This window comes from Carex rostrata, chromosome 34, assembly GCF_964058835.1.
Source record: "Carex rostrata chromosome 34, lpCarRost1.2, whole genome shotgun sequence".
Taxonomy (NCBI): Eukaryota; Viridiplantae; Streptophyta; class Magnoliopsida; order Poales; family Cyperaceae; genus Carex; species Carex rostrata.
In genome coordinates this window covers 2,043,519-2,060,797 of record NC_135951.1, presented here as the reverse complement: position 1 = coordinate 2,060,797, position 17,279 = coordinate 2,043,519, and the positions used below count along the sequence as shown (strand labels likewise).

At 34.0% G+C, this 17,279-nt stretch overlaps 1 protein-coding gene across 1 annotated transcript; it reads right to left on the bottom strand.

Annotated features, from left to right (window-relative positions):
* Positions 1 to 341: 341 nt before the first annotated feature.
* LOC144548857 (uncharacterized) lies at positions 342 to 13,694 on the bottom strand. Its single transcript, XM_078297570.1, has 3 exons — positions 13,326 to 13,694; positions 588 to 3,608; positions 342 to 440 (listed from the first exon to the last, which is right to left on the bottom strand). Exons 1-3 carry the CDS (start codon positions 13,692 to 13,694, stop codon positions 342 to 344), a joined length of 3,489 nt encoding a protein of 1,162 aa, XP_078153696.1.
* Between the last annotated feature and the right edge of the window lie 3,585 nt (positions 13,695 to 17,279).

Genomic DNA, 17,279 nt, shown 5'->3' with positions numbered 1-17,279 from the left:
TCACAAGCAAAGAAAGTTCTTCTCATTTAATAAATTGGATGGTAAATTCATTTCTCTCGAATGTCTTGGAGGGGATTCCTGTGGGCGAAAGGAAAATAGTAAATTAAATTCTATCGACGGTCTTGGAGGGAACTCCTGTGGTAAAAAAAAATGGAGCAGAGCTTATGTAGCAGCAACAGAAAAGTAATATAAAAATGAAATATTTATTTATCGAAACAGGAGCAGCTTGATTAGTCAACAAATCTTACCAAGGCTAATGGTTACATAGAAGTGAAAAAGTTCGGTGGTCAAAATCTAAATATTCAAATAATTATAATTATAATAGCAATAAAATTATGAACCTAATTTGATTTATCGTCGTCACTATCGTCATCCTCCCCCTCATCTTCGACATCATCATCGATATTGGACATCGATGTATGGTGCGAGATCGAAGTTTCCTGTGAATAATAGAAACAGGAGCAGGAGCAGCTTGATTAGTGAACAAATCTTACCAAGGCAAATGGTTACATAAAAGTGAAAAAGTTCAGTGGTCAAAATCTAAATATTCAAAAAATAATAATTATAATAATATTAAAATTATGAACCTGAATTGATTTTTCAAAGTCAGGGCAGCCGCACCCATGAACATCCACGTAACAAGGCCCAGGTGGAATCAACCCATCCGGCAGAGAATGAAGCGAACCACAGTTTTCAATTACCAACTTTGTAAGCGATGAAATGCTCTGCCGATTAATATGTGTTAATTCATGAGAGAACTCACCAAATAGCTCAGTAGATTCCACCAACTGCAGTCCATCCATTGTTAGTGATTTCAGGGTTCCACAGGTACGAATATCCAGTGTTTCCAACATATTCAGATGCTCTAGTCCGGTAATCAACTCCAGGTGGTAACACCATGAGATATACAAAATTTTAAGCTGGGAGGGCAGCTGCTCCAGCTGGATGACTCGGATACTAGAACAATTATGAATGGTGAGCTTCTTGAAAGTGTGAAGATAGCCGAATGGAAGGGATTGAATATAGCAACAATTTTCTAACGAGATTTGTTGAATTGACTGCAAGACAGATGGATCCCTCATCCATCCTGGTACTATGGCAGAAGGGTAACCTTCTACTCGAAGTTCCTTGAGGTTAGGATGTGGCTGGAGGCATTCTAATAAGGAAAAATGTATATCATCTGTCCCAACTATCTCATCCTCTAAGTACTCGTTTAGAAGATCTGCAAGCAACCTTTCTTTTTCAGGAGGGAAGGAGACTTCCCGTCTTGGCAGGGGTGTTTTCTCCTTTTCTACCCTTTTATGCATTTCTCTTATCTCGGGTATCGCCATTTGTTTACCTTTGGCGCAGCGTAGGCAACACCATTTTAAACATGCCCCATCTTTGTGTGGGGTTTCTTCGAATTTAGTACAAGGAGGGTGACACGTGTTCTTGCATTTTGGACATGTCACCATCCCCGAGGATTCTCCAGGAATTCCACAGACTTCGCATAGAGTGAAGGTTGATTGGCTTGACTCGGCTTCTCTCATATTGCATGAAGCTTTTGCCCCTCTACCCACATCACTCGGGATTTTAACGAATAATGCCAGCTCTGTTTGCGTATCACATAAACCCATAAATTCATATTCCCATAGTAGCTCTAAAATCTCAAGTTTGTGCTTATTTCTCAGGTTAGCACGCTTGGCATCTTCTAAATTTCGAAAGTTCTTTAAATCGTAAAAAGTGATTTTTCCTTCAAGGTCCTTCATATCCTTTAACCAACCTATAGTTCTAACATTCAACATTGCTGAAAATGTTTTTATTGATGGAAAATTAACAAGACCATGAGGGACATACTCCAAATCATTAGCAGTGTCTATAATTAATTCCAGTAATTTAGTAAGTGAACCAAATGATTGAGGTAGCTTTTTAAGATAAACATCACTACTAATAGTTAGAAACTGTAAGTTAGCTAGATGACCAATATTTTCAGGTAGATATTCAAGGGAAAAGCAATCAATTTCTAAAGACAGTAGGTTGTAAAGGAGGTCAATGGATAATGGTAACATTTTAAGACGTAAACTTCTAATTCTTAGATAGGTAAGATGTTTCAACCCGGAAATGGAGTGAGGAAACTTTCCCAAACAATCCCATTGCAATATCAATACCCTGAGCACTTCAAATTTAATGGGGTTACATAAGGTTACGTCTTCCAAACAATCTTGAGAATCACAACCTTGAGAAACATAATCTTTACAGTTTGTACAAATTACACAGTCAACATCTGCGTTGCATTCGGGCATATCCATAAAAATAGTTCTTAAACCATTCATATGTTGGGGAATTTGATTTACATATCGCATGAATCCTCTTACATATAAATGGTGTGCTTCTCGCAAAACAATCCTCTCTAGAATATCAAGTGGTTGATTGTTCTCCACCGAGTAGTGTTCATTCTCAGAATTAAGTCTAGCAAGATCATGGATTATATCATGCAACTTACAATATTCTTTTTTGAAAAATGTATTTTCATACTCAAGGAAGGACCTCTCTTTTAACTCATTATAATATTCAACACCAATTTCTATGATATTTCTATTGCTCCGGGACTCGATGTACCCATGAGCGATCCACAACTTTATCAAATCCATTTGTTTTAACGTGTAATCTTTTGGGTACATTGAGCAAAATAAAAAACATGGCTTAAGATGGGCAGGCAGATGAGCATAGCTAATCTGGAGTGCTGGGAAAATCACTTCTTTTGATTCCTTGTTTTCCCAAAGATCACTTTCTAGAATCTCCCTCCAACCCTCTTCATCTGCTTCATGCCTAAGGAGACTTGCAATTGACTTTACAGCCAATGGCAACCCGCCACACTTCCTTGTAATCTCCCTTCCCATATCTACCAAGTGTATTGGCATGGTGTCACTTGTACCACTAAATGCGTAATGCTGAAATAACTGCCAGCATGAATATTCAGATAAGTTACTTGGGTTAAAACAGCTTGTTGTTTGCATGACCTTTGCTACCTTTTTATTTCTTGTTGTCACGAGAATTCTCACCATCCTTGCTTCTTTCAAAGGAACTCGAAATGACTCCCAAAGATTATGATTCTCGTTCCACACGTCATCTAAAACAAGCAGTATTGTTTTTCCCTTCACAATTTTTGCAAGCTCTTCTTGTAATTGGCTAAACTCACTTAAATCACATTTTTTTTTGGAGAATGATTCAATGGTTGCTTTGCTGAGTCTCCTAACATCAAATTCTTCGGAGACACATACCCACCCATTTAAATCAAAGCACCTAGAAACCCTCTCATCTTTGTAGATAAGTTGGGCAATGGTGGTTTTTCCGAGCCCACCTTTACCAACAATTGAAATGACTGATAATGACTTTTCTTTTTCAGTTAGTAAGAAATCAATGACCTTTGAAATGTCGGCATCTCTGCCAAAAATATTTGCCTCATCCACCATGTGACCCGTTGGGGGTCGTAAAATTTTGTTGTTTGGACGCCTCACCCCATCACTCTCCCTTAATTGAAGAGCCTCGTGATCCGTTGCTATTTCATCAAATCGCCTTCTTATTTTGTCAAGCCGATCAACAATTCCAATAGGAATTGGTACAATGTACTGTAAAAAGGAATATAATTACGATGCTAAATTTCATAATTTGTTAGCTGAAAATTATAATTAAGGGATCAAGGCACCTACAATGTGAACTACTGCACCATCCTTTTGCAAACTGACCTGTCTTTTAACCAATAATCGAATATGTACGGAAATAAGTTACAAAAGTTGATTTTTTTTATTTAAAAAAAAAGGATTGGTAAGTTCAATAGTATGATATTTGTTTTGTATATATTTTAACCGAAATATTGTATCAATTTGAAAGCATAAATTAACATGCATATAATAATTTCAGTGTTAATTTCATATACTACGATTCTACAAAAGAATTGCCTCATAGTCCGGATTGGTATATATCTAGAAATAAGAGTGAGTCTATGGTACTATGCATAACACGGATGGGTCCGTACTACGATTCAATTTCTTCGTTTTCAAAATTATAACGGTCCATCCGAACCATTCAACATGATTTCCATAGGAATATGTACTTGCAGACCAAATTTTACATTTTTTAGAATTTGTTTACTATTTTTTAAGATAGAAAGAAAATCTCTTGATCTGAAAATTTTGTACCATCCAAAAACAATGATTTTCTACCTATATAAAAAATGTGAGCCGATAACCACAAAACAATTTTGGCTATTAATACAACCTAAGAAATATTTATTTTTCTCAAATAACACATTCTCTCCCTTCATTAATGTGTAGATTTTATTCTTTTTGAGATATTATATCTAGTTCAAACCCAAAATTATTTTTTGTTGGAGATTAGTTATTTTTAAATTATCTTAAATAAAATATATAAAAGTGTACTCACCATAAGCTAGACCTCACTTAACGATTTAATAATTTAATTAAACACTGGATTATATATAAATGATATTTAGATATATTGATTAAAGTTAATTTTCTTCATTGCCCTTTTTATTCTAAATTAAAATCCAAGATTTTACCATACAACGATAAAAGGAATAAAATAAATAAACCAGATCCTTTTGATTTCTATATGCACAAGGCACTAACCTCCATCTGCTTTGCTTTCTGATAACCAGAAGCCTCAGAAGCCTTTCTTGCCTCTACTTGGACACGTGTGACCTCATACTGGTACTCGCCGAGCACATCCTCGGCATCATAAGCGACCTTCTTGAGCTCCTTAAGCCAGAGCTTGACAGAGCGGTCTCTGATCTCCCTCTCCTCAGCATCATACAGTGTGGCCTTGATCCGCTCCAGAGTTCGCATCAGCCTCTCAAGATCCTCCTCAACGGCACGAGCACGCTCTCTTTCTGAGTTATTGTTATGATTTGATGAAGAGGATGGAGCCTGCGCAGAGGCTGTAATTGAGGGGAACAAATTGGTGGCTAGAGAGAGCAGGGAGGTTATCAAATTCCCTGCCATTTTGCAAGGAAACGAGTGTGTGACTCTGCCTATGCTCTGTTTTTTTAGATTTTATTTGCGAAAATGAGAAATGAGAGGGAGGAAAGAACAACACAGCGTATATCTGAGGGGTAAGCTAGAGTCAACGTCTATTGGTCTGCAATATTTTATTTCTCCTGACCAATTTGAAACATGCATGCACGTCTCCAATATTGTTCTCTCCCCCCCTTGCAAAGTAAGCCATATTTCTAGTTCCAAGTGGATTCTGACTTCTAAATTGATGCATTATTCGGATATTACTTGAAATGTGTGGGTATAATATATGAATAGTAAAAGGAAAGAAAATATATTTTTCAGGTAACTTTAAATTGTGTAAACTTTATTATTTAGAAGAATGAAAAACATATTTGGTAAACATTAGTTGGAATAATAAAACACTTTAACTAGGAGTGTACACGAAGCGAATTTGAAGCGTATAATGCTATACTAAATTTATATCCGCCTTTCAATGAGCAGTTATGAATACAAAATTAAAAAAAAATCCGCCTTAAACAGATACAAAGCAGATAATCCATGAATACATATTCGAATACGAATACACAGCGAATAATTGTTGAATATTTGAGTTATATCAACTTAAGATACAAATACTAATTAAATAAATTAAAATATGAAAATAAATGAATAATTTATGCTAGTTTATAATTTAAGTATTGAAGTTCATAGTTTGTAAATAAAAATTAATAAAAAAACCTACTATTTAGCAGCAAATAACAGCTAGTTTTTAAACCATGTTATACTTTCAATTTTTAATGTTTTCTTTATACTAGTCATTGGGATTGCATGACAATACAAAAAATACAAAAAAGGTTTATATTATTTTGACACCATACAAAATTTGAATTTTGATTTGCAATAATTCTTGGACATATACTGATGTGGAATATTCACTTTCTAATAGAGTGAAAAGTATGTGAAGTTTCAATCAAAAAAGAAATATGTGAAGTCCGGATATTGTAACAACACAGATGAGAGAGTAATGAATTATGACGGTAGCGTACTGGGAATCCAGTTATGGGTAATAATGGATATCATTATCTACATAATTATCCGTATACAAATTCTAATCTTACGTTTTTATTTAATAAACTAGTATCATACCCGTGCGTTGCAACGGGGACATATTATAAGAAACAAATATATCAATGAAAATAATAATTAATCTAAAAATTAAAACACATGTTAATAGAAAATTTATATAATTATATATTTTTAATTAACTTTAATCGTGATCTCTGATAACAATTTGATGATGTGATGATTCTTTATTTTTAAGTACCAATGATATCAAAAAACATAAATAAAAAATGTTATCATTTGTATGTATAGGATATATACACACACACACACATATTATAAGAAAAATATATATTCACACACACGTTCCAATTTATATTCTTTTTTGTTTCCAATTTAGAATACACACACGCACGCACACATACACACATTGATATATTATATATTGGAAATATATTCTAAATTGCCCACACCAATATGTATAAAAACAAAGAAAGAAAAATAAGGAAATTAAAAAAAAAATATGATTTTCATTGTGATTCGTATAAAAACAAAGTAAGGAAACAATAAATAAGAAAATGAAAACTTGAGTCTTCTCAATTGAAGAGGAGAAATATGGAAACAAAGGAATAAGGAAACAGATAAATATATCGCTAAATTTCAGAATTTGTTCATTTCAAATTGTAACGTATTGTGTGGCAGCACATGTGGTGGGTATGTTTTTAACTAAATTTAGACTTCTATACATAAAAGAGATGCATTTAACCAAAAACAGACAAATTATATAATTGGAGAGCTGAGATCAAATCCGAAGTTTCATCCCTCAATCGTAGCCATTGGCGGATCAGACACCCAACGTGCTTAATAATAGAATGGAGATATCCCGATCCGAAATCGTGAAATATCAGCTCCGTTTATTCGTATTCAGATCGGAAACTGATTCGGAGCAAATTTGGACGGATAAAAATGGATTTGTTTTCTTGTCTTACTGGAATGCATAACAATCACTGTAAAAACAACAATATATTATTAAAAAAATAAAAATATATTATTATTATTATTATTATTATTATTATTATTATTATTTAAAATATAGTGGCTTCCATTAATTCCGTCATGTATATTTTCATATTTAAATAATGGATAATATATTTTTTATTCCATTTTTTTTGACAAGTGCAATTTATTAATTAGTAATTATCATGAATGTATATATAAATTATTTTCTGCCATGCTACATCAAAAGCGCGGAGAAAGCCTGGAGATGTGTGGAAATTATTACCAAATTTCCTCTCTTCCAAAATTCTATGGGCATCCAGCGTGTATAGTCCGTGCAGTAGTGGTGAGTATAGCCGGTAGCTACGGCTAGTGTTGAAAGGGTATTTTCAGCAATGAATTATGTGAAAAACCAAGTAAGAAATTCAATGGGAGATCAATTCTTGAATGAATGTTTAGTGACCTATATTGAGAAAGATTTGTTTGATGAGGTATGTAATGAACGAATTAAGCAACGATGGCAAAATATGAAGGGTTGTAAAGGAGTGCTCCCTCCATTGGCTTGACTATGTAACATTAATATATTTCTTTTTCTTATATGTAAACAAATATTTGTTATAAACTTTTGATGTTCAATTATATTATATTGACTTCTTGTTTATTTTGATGGATATTGTAGTTTTTGTTATGTTGAATTATTTTTTGTAACTATATATATTCTTTCATATATGTTCGCCTACCCTGGCAAAATTCCTGGCTACGCCACTGAGTATAGGTTGGTATATAATGTTTGGTGCATATCTATCTCTTATTATACTTTTTTATTTTTGTTATAACAGTGGGCAAACCCACCGATTTCCATATTAATGAAAATCAGTCATACAAAGTTCTCTCTTATTATAGTTGTGAAGAATTTAGTTGGCAATATGATTTCTTATTCTGGTATAGCTGGTTGCATATGTCCCACTAGATAAGCATAATTTAATTGCCAAATGGGATTTAAATAAAAGCGTTGAAGTTGTAACACCAATTAAAATTAGTAAGACAATGTATAGCTAGGCTGGTGGTGATCGGCACGAATAATAGTAATGTATTATTATTTTTTTCTTTTTAAAGTCGTGTTAAATGAAACAATCCAATCCTCTTTGGGCTATTACGTAAATATAAATACTTCTCTGACTCAGTCCAATCGAATCCTCTTTAATGATTCCAGGGAGAAAATTCCCAGTGGTATTTTGATAGGTCATGTCCTCATTTTTGACAAGCAGCCTGGAACCATTAGGTCGGGATTGAAATAATTTTCCCATTTATTTCGGGTCAGATCCATTGAAGGATGAGTGTGTATCCTCTGAGATATCTCAATTTTTGCGTGACCGACATGTACGGTACCTATTCGAGTATAGTGCAGGGCCAGCATTATTTGTGCTTTGAGATTCGTGCATAACGTATTTGAACGGTTGTAATTCTCCATGAAAACACTCAAACTTTGAGATATCTCAGAGGATGCGAATTCCTGAAGGATTGTGCCCCAGCGGACCCTCTACACGGACATTTAAACATAAAAAAAATAAATAAAGAAGAGAGCTACACGGACATTTAGCCAAATATCCGTGTAGAAAGAGTAATCGTACACGGACATTTAGCTAAATGTCCGTGTAGAAAGAGTAATCGTACACGGCTGTTATGATTTTGTAATATTCCCATGCACCTCAATAGATGTTAGTTATTGCATGGTAATATTTCTGGTTGTTGCTTGATGTTGAGTTTGACAGTTGAAGAACATAAGATTTGTGCTTTCAATTCCTTTTTCTTTTCTTGGAACTAAAATGTTTTTATGTGGAATCAAATGTAATTTGGTAAAAGGTTCATCTTAATTATTATTGCTAATTATATCTTGGCAGCCTCTGCCAAGATTTAGAAAAAAAAAATATTGCCACTTTTTATCCCCAGGGAAGTTGGACTCAAAATGATCGTCAACCATTGGGACTCAAATTGATTATCGAAGTGCTGTTTAATCAATTAATTTTATGTCTAACAAAGAGAAAAAAGGCCTTGTCAGAAAGTTGAAAATTGGATATAAATATAATAAAATAGCAGATATCCAAATAACGAGCAAAAATTGGTCAATTTAAAATTTCACCATCAGCTTGCTTAATCATTCTTCAATGGTATGTTTGATCGCAAAATAAGAATAACTAGAATAGTCAAATCAAGAAAAGTTATGGTTTGTCTTATTAGAATAGTCAAATCTCAAAATTCTTAGAAATAGCCTATGCTAATATGACAAAAAATTTAGATTCCATATCTGGTTATTCTAACTCATCCAAACACCAAATAGGCTATTCCGAATAACCTATTCTCAACCCAACCAAACATACCCTTGTCAAGAGAAGAATATTTTAAGAAAAGAAAAATAGCATAGAAAAAAAAATACAAAAACAATGAAAATGTGTCCTCACAAGCAAAGAAAATTCTTCTCATTAATTACAAATCATAAATAAATTGGATAGTAAATTCATTTCTATTGACGGTCTTGGAGGGGTCCCCTATGGGCGAAAGGAAGATGGTAAATTCATTTCTATCAATGCTCTTGGAGGGGACTCCTGTGGGCGAAAGGAAGATAGTAAATTAAATTCTATCGACGGTCTTGGAAGGGACTCCTGTGGTAAAAAAAATGGAGAAGAGCTTATGTAGCAGCAACAGACCAAGCAATATAAAAATGAAATATTTATTTGTCGAAACAGGAGCAGCTTGATTAGTCAACAAATCTTACCAAGGCTAATGGTTACTTAAAAGTGAAAAAGTTCGGTGGTCAAAATCTAAATATTCAAATAATTATAATTATAATAACAATAAAATTATGAACCTAATTTGATTTATTGTCATCACTATCGTCATCCTCCCCCTCATCTCCGACTATGGTGCGAGCTCGAAGTTCCCTGTGAATAATAGAAAAATCTAATCAATTATGTACATTTTTACGAAGGAATTAAGTCAAAATTCAGACTTAATTGATAAAAAATAAGAAGCCAAAATTCAGTTTTTTTTCTCTTGAACTACATTTTGCAATTTTCTCTTTAATCTAATCAATAAGAAGCCAAAATAGGAATACATCATTGAAGAGAACGGTGAAAAAAATTTTGGACAAAACCTTATGTATCAGAAACAAACAAGTAATATAAAAATGAAATATTTATTTGTTGAAACAGGAGCAGCTTGATTAGTGAACAAATCTTACCAAGGCTAATGGTTACATAAAAGTGAAAAAGTTCAGTGGTCTAAATCTAAATATTCAAAGAATAAAAATTATAATAATAATAAAATTATGAACCTTTTGTATTCGGGGCCGAGAACGAAGCGAAGGACAGTATCCAATGTCCACCTTTAGAAGTGATGAAATGATCAGCCCATTAAAATGTGGTCTTTCATTAGAGGAATCACTAAAAGACTCAGTAGATTCCACCAACTCCAGTCCAACCGTAGTTAGTGATTCCAGGGAACAACAGGAATAAATACTCAGCGTTTCCAACATATTCAGATGCCCTAGTCCGGTAATCAACTTCAGGCATTCACACTCTGTAATATACAAATCTTCAAGCCGGGAGGGCAGCTGCTCCAGCTGCATAGTTCGGATACTAGAACATTCTTCAATCGAGAGGTACTTGAGAGTGTGAAGATTGCCGAATGGAAGGGATTCAATATAGCCACAACCTTTTAACATGAGGATTCGAATTGACTTCAATAACGATGGATCCCTTATCCATCCTGGTAGTATGGCAGAAGGATAACCTGTTACTCGAAGTGTCTCGAGGTTAGGATGTGGCTGGAGGCATTCTAACAAGGAAAAATGTAAATCATCTACACCAACTATCTTGCCCTCACAAGCTTCTAGTACGAGATCTAATTCCGGCTGTAAGTCCATGGAGTAAATATAATAATAGTTTCCACTCCAGCGTAACTCCAAATCCTCAAGTTTGCACTTATTTCTCATGTTAGCTCGTTTGGTATCTTCTAAATTATTAATGTTCTCTAATCCTCCAATAGAGATCGTTCCTTTAATGTCCTTCATATCCTTTAACCAACCTATAGTTCTAACTTTCCACGTTGCTGAAACTGTTGTTATTGACGGAAAATTAACAATACCATGGGGGACATAATCCAAGTATCGACTGTTTTCACCCACGTGTCGACTAACACTGCCAAAAGTTAATTCCAGTAAGTTAGTAAGTGAACATAATGATATTGGTAGCTCTCGAAAATTATGATCATAAAGAATACGTAGAAACTGTAAGTTAGCAAGATCACCAATATTTTCAGGTAGATATTCAAGGGGTTCACACTCAACTTCTAAAGCCAGTAGGTTGTAAAGGAGGCCAATGGACAATGGTAACTCTCTAATACGTTGAGATTTAATCGTTAGAAAGGTAAGATGTTTCAAATTGGAAATGGAGTGAGGAATTTTTGTCAAACTATACCAGTCCACTATCAATACCCTGAGCACTTCAAATGGAGTGAGGTTACACAAGGTTAAATCTCCCAAACAATCTGGACAATCTTCCGTCAACTCCAAGTTTTGGTCAATTGCCTTTGTACAGTTTGTACAAAAATATTCATACTCAAAATCTCTGTTGCATTCTTCGATATCCATAAAAATAGTTCTTAAACCCTTCATAGCTTGTTGGGGAATTTGATTTACATATCCCATTGAACATCTTACATATAAATGGTATGCTTCTCGTGGAACAGTTCCCTCTTGAATACCAAGTGGCTGGTTGATCTCCACCAAGTAGTGTTCATTCTCAGAATTTAGTCGAGCAAGATCATGGATTATATCATGCAACTTATAATAATCTTCTTCGGATTCTGTAAATGCATAATCAAGAAAGGACCTCTCTTCTAACTCATTATAATATTCTACACCAATTTCTATGATATTTCTTTTGCTCCGGGACTCGACGTACCCATGAGCAATCCACAACCTTATCAAATCCATTTTTCTTAACTCGTAATCTTTTGGGTACATTGAGCAAAGTAAAAAACACGGCTTAAGATGGGCAGGTAGATAAGCATAGCTAATCTGAAGTGCTGGGAAAATCACTTCTTTTGATTCTTTTATTTCCCAAAGGTCACTTTCTAGAATCTCCCTCCAAACCTCTTCATCAGCTTCATGCCTAAGGAGACTTGCAATTGACTTCACAGCCAATGGCAACCCACCACACTTTCTCATAATCTCCCTTCCCATATCTACCAAGTGTATTGGCACGGTGTCACTTGTACCACTAAATGCATAATGCTGAAACAATTGCCAGCTCGAATTTTCAGGCAAGTAAGTTGGGCTAAAACAGGTCGTTGTTTGCATGATATCTGCAACCTTTTCATTTCTTGTTGTCACGAGAATCCTGACCATCTTTGCTTTTTTAAATGGAAGTAGAAACAACTCCCAAACACTTCTATTCTCATTCCACACATCATCTAAATCAAGCAACATTGTTTTTCCCTTCACTTTTTCTGTAAGCTCTGCTTGTAATGGGCTCAACTCACTCACACCACACTCGGTTGGGCTCAACTCACTCACACCACAATTGGTTTTGGGGAATGATTCAATGGTTGCTTTGATCAGCCTCCTCACATCAAATTCTTCAGAAACACATACCCATCCAAATAAATCAAAGCGCTCGGATTCCTTCAAATCTTTGTAAACAAGTTGGGCAATGGTGGTTTTTCCGAGACCACCTTTGCCAACAATTGAAATGACTGAAAAGGACTTATCTTCTTCAGATAGTATGAAATCGATTACCTTCTCTATTTCAGCATCTCTGCCAAAAATGCTCGCCTCATCTACCATGTGACCCGTTGGGGGTCGTAAAAGTTTGTTGTTGGGACGCCTCGCCCCATCACTCTCTCTTAATTGGAGAGCCTCACGATCCTTTGCTATTTCATCAAATCGACTTCTTGTTTTGCGAAGCCGATCTACCATGCCATCAGGAATTGGAACAATGTACTGTCAAAAAGAAATGTATTACATAAATATGCCAAATTTTAAAACTTGTTAACTAAATATAGTAATTAAGGGATCAAATGACCACACTGGTGTTAGATTTGGAAAGCTGGTAAGAAAGCAATCGATCACTCAGTGGATTTTAATTCAGCTAAAGAAAATCAGAAAAGAAAATAAACATTTCTGTTTGCTTTTAGTACCAAACTTTGACACAAAAAGAGAAAACACCAGCACAAGTAAGATCCTTATGATTTCTATATGCACAAGACACTAACCTCTATCTGCTTTCTCTTGTGAAAACCGGAAGCCTCAGAAGTGTTTCTTGCCTCTACTTGAACACGTGTGACCTCATACTGGTACTCGCTGAGCACATCCTCGGCATCAAAGGCAACCTTCTTGAGCTCCTTGAGCCAGAACTTGACGGAGCAGTCTATGATCTCCCTGTCCTCAGCATCATACATCGTGGCCTTGATCCACTTCAGAGTTCGCATCAGTCTCTCCAGCTCCTCCTCAGCAGCACAAGCACGCTCCTTTTCTGAATTATTAGAATTTGAAGAAGAGGAAGGAGCGTGCGCAGAGGCAGTAATTGAAGGGAGCAAATTGGTGGCTACAGAGAGCAGATATGTTATGAAATTCCCTGCCATTTTGCTGTGTGTGTGGACTCTAGGTATGCTGTGTTCTGAGTAGTGAAAATGAGAAGTCAAGTGAATAAAGAGCAGCAGTCTTCAGATCTGAATTGGAAATAATATTCTAATCAAAATCTATCAAATTTTGGAAGATATATCGTGCATGCATGTGTTCAGTATGAAACCGGGACATATCGTGCATGCATGTGTTCAGTATAAAATTTTGGAACTCCCAAATAATATTCTAATCAAAATATTTTATTAGTAATAATACCTAATGGAACTCCTGCAACCTGTGTAGTTTCTACACAGCTTGTGTCATGTTAGAAAAAAGAGGAGAGTTGTGATAGACGTGACAAGCCAATGTAAAATACAATTTTTTTTCTATAGAAATGAAATCCTCATGGACTCCAGTTTGGGTTTCATTTCTAGCTAGCCTACTACAATTTATTTTGGGACTAAAGACTTTCTTGTTGTTGTAATAATACTTGATGTGGGATATGTGATGATCTGTGGTGCTCTGTCTCAAGATGCAACAAAGACGGATCATGCATTCATGAAAAAAAAACCCTAAATTCACTACTACAAAAAACACATTTATTATCGCCCCTTTACTTTTGAATTTTGAATTTATTATCCGCAAGAAAAAACCTGAAAATGGGTGCAGATTTTAATTATTTTTTTTGGATATTAATAATGATTCGGTAACAAATGTGTGTGGACTCTACGTATGCTCTGTTTTTTATATGTGAGTTGTGAAAATCATGAGATGTGAGTAAAGAGAGTAACAGTCTTTAGATATGAATCTTAATCTATCAACTTATCCGAGTATAATATTAGCAATTTGAAGCTGTTCGCAAGTTTTCAACTTTTCCATTGTCGATATTGTGGCTTAAATATTTTTATGTTTACTCAGCGACAACATCAATAAAGAAAAAAGTTGAAGATAGTGGGAAGCGCACCTTATCGTTGCTTTATATTTATATATTTTAAGTTGAATATAGTGGGAAGTCGAGACATAACTATTATATATAGTGGGTGGTTGGTTGACCCGGCCGTGACCAGAGAAACACTTTAATTTTTGTATTATTATATTTCTGAAATAATTTATCTTTGGTATATAAAGAAATTGAATTTGTTGAATCCACCGTTCAAAAAGTGGCTTTTAATACGAAGCTAAATATTTTTTTTAGAGTGCAAAAAATATATCATATTTTGTATTAAGCATGCACGCACTATAGACAAATGCAAAATTTATATATAATTTGCATATAGAAAAATAAAATTAACGCTTGTAAATAACATGACATATGTCTATTGATAAAGAGATGACAAAATTGGCTCCAGCAATCAAAATGATCTGCCTTTTTTTTTTTTTATTTATTTGTAGACTACTGACACAATTTTTTTATTTTTTCATATGTAGTATATCATTTTTTTTTCATTGCTAATATCTCAAGTTTAAGTTCCAAATAATATTACTAAAATATTAAATTCATTTTGAATTGCTTGCTTTTTGCGTTTATAAATCAGTGTTGTAAATAACGGTATGCGGTCGTCGGACGGACAGGGTACCGCCAAGCGATTAATTGAGAATAATCGGAAATAATTAGCCATAATCGGGAAAAATCGGTCAATTAGTCGGAAAAATCCATGACGGTTTGGTCACCGCCAACGACTAATCGGCCGATTAATCGGCCTAAACGGACGTTTTTTACAACACTGTTATAAATATACATATAATTGTGAGTAGAACAAGGATGTTCAGTTCATCAATGAATTGGGAAACTTAACTTCAAAGTCTATTAAAATGACTTCAAATGAATTGAACATTTATTATAGCGCCTTTACTTTTGAATTTTGAGTTTATTATCCACAAGAAAATTAAAAACCTAAAAATGAGTGCAGACTTTGAATTTTTTTTTTTTTGGATATTAATAATAATTTCGGTAACAAGTGTGTGTGGACTCTACGTGTGCTCTGTTATTTAGATGTAAGTTGTGAAAATCATGAGAAGTGAGTAAAGAGAGCAACAGTCTTTAGATCTGAATCATAATCTATTAAATAATCCGAGTATAATATTAGCAATTTGAAGTTGTACGCATGTTTTCTACTTTTCCATTGTCGATATTGTCACTTAAATATATTTATTTTTACAAAGCGACAACATTGATAAAGGAAAAAGTTGAAGATAGTGGGAAGCACACCCTTATCGTTGCTTTATATTTCTATATTTGAAGCAATCCCTTATCGTTGTTCAGCTGAGACATAACTAGTATAGTGGGTGATTGGTTGACCCGTCACAAGAGAAATGCTGTAATTTTTGTATTATTATATATCTAAGATATATAATTTATTTTTGGGTATATAAAGAAATTGAATTTGTTGAATCCACCGTTTAAGAAAGTTGCTTTTAATACGAAGCTAAATATATTTTTTAGAGTGCAAAAAATGTATCATATATTGTATTAAGCACGCACGCACAATAGACAAATGCAAAATTTATATATAATATGCATATAGAAAAATAAAATTAACGCTTGTAAATAACATGACATATATATGTCTATTGATAAAGAGACATGACAAAATTGGCTCCAGCAATCAAAATGATCTGCCTTCTTTTTTTTTTTATTTTTTTTATTCGTAGACTATTGACACAATGTTTTTTTTTTTTTCATATGTAGTATATCATTTTTTTCATTGCTAATATCTCAAGTTTAAGCTCCAAATAATATTACTAATATTAAATTCATTCTAAACTGCATGCTTTCTGCGTTTATAAAAATACATATAAATGTGAGTAGAACTAGGATGTCCAGTACTTCATCAACAAATTGGGAACCTAACTTCAGAATCTATTAAAATGACTTCAAATTACGAATCAAAATTATTGAAACTGATTTACTTCACGAGTAATGTGTTTACATGTCAAATTTATAAATTTATTTAGTACAAAGTAAAATATTTACAAGTAATATATTTTTAATACGTTCATTTTTCATTTTATTTTGATCGTTGATTATGGCAACCTGGTAGAGACCCAGCTTATTCAGAGCGGCATCTATATATCTTTCCATTATACTTCATGACAATGCGATGCGTATTAACTTATAATTATCCTAAATAATGGCTGTAACAAATCAAACATCACATTTAGATATATAAAACAATTAATTAGTTGAAATAATCCAGAATAAAATATTTCTATTTGTAATAATACCTGATTACAGTAAACAAACATAACTTACATTATAATCAGATCCTAAAATACCCTAAATTAAATTTGTACTACTTTAATCTAAATTCAAACTAAATTATTCTAAATTATTCTAAATTGGCATGTAGCATGTAATTAACGTGCGTTGATCCATTAATTAATACTGGGCTACAACGGCCCATAAGGCCGAGCCCACCTGTTCCTCTCAGATTATTAATTGCTGGGCCAGCTCTATGAATTAAGCATAGTAGGAAATATCGGTATTGGTATCGGGATCGGTCACGGCCAATACCGATACGTATCGGACCAGTATCGGACCAGTATCAGCCAATACGGCTCAGGCTCTTTAACACACTATCGCGAGTATCGGACCAGTATCGGAT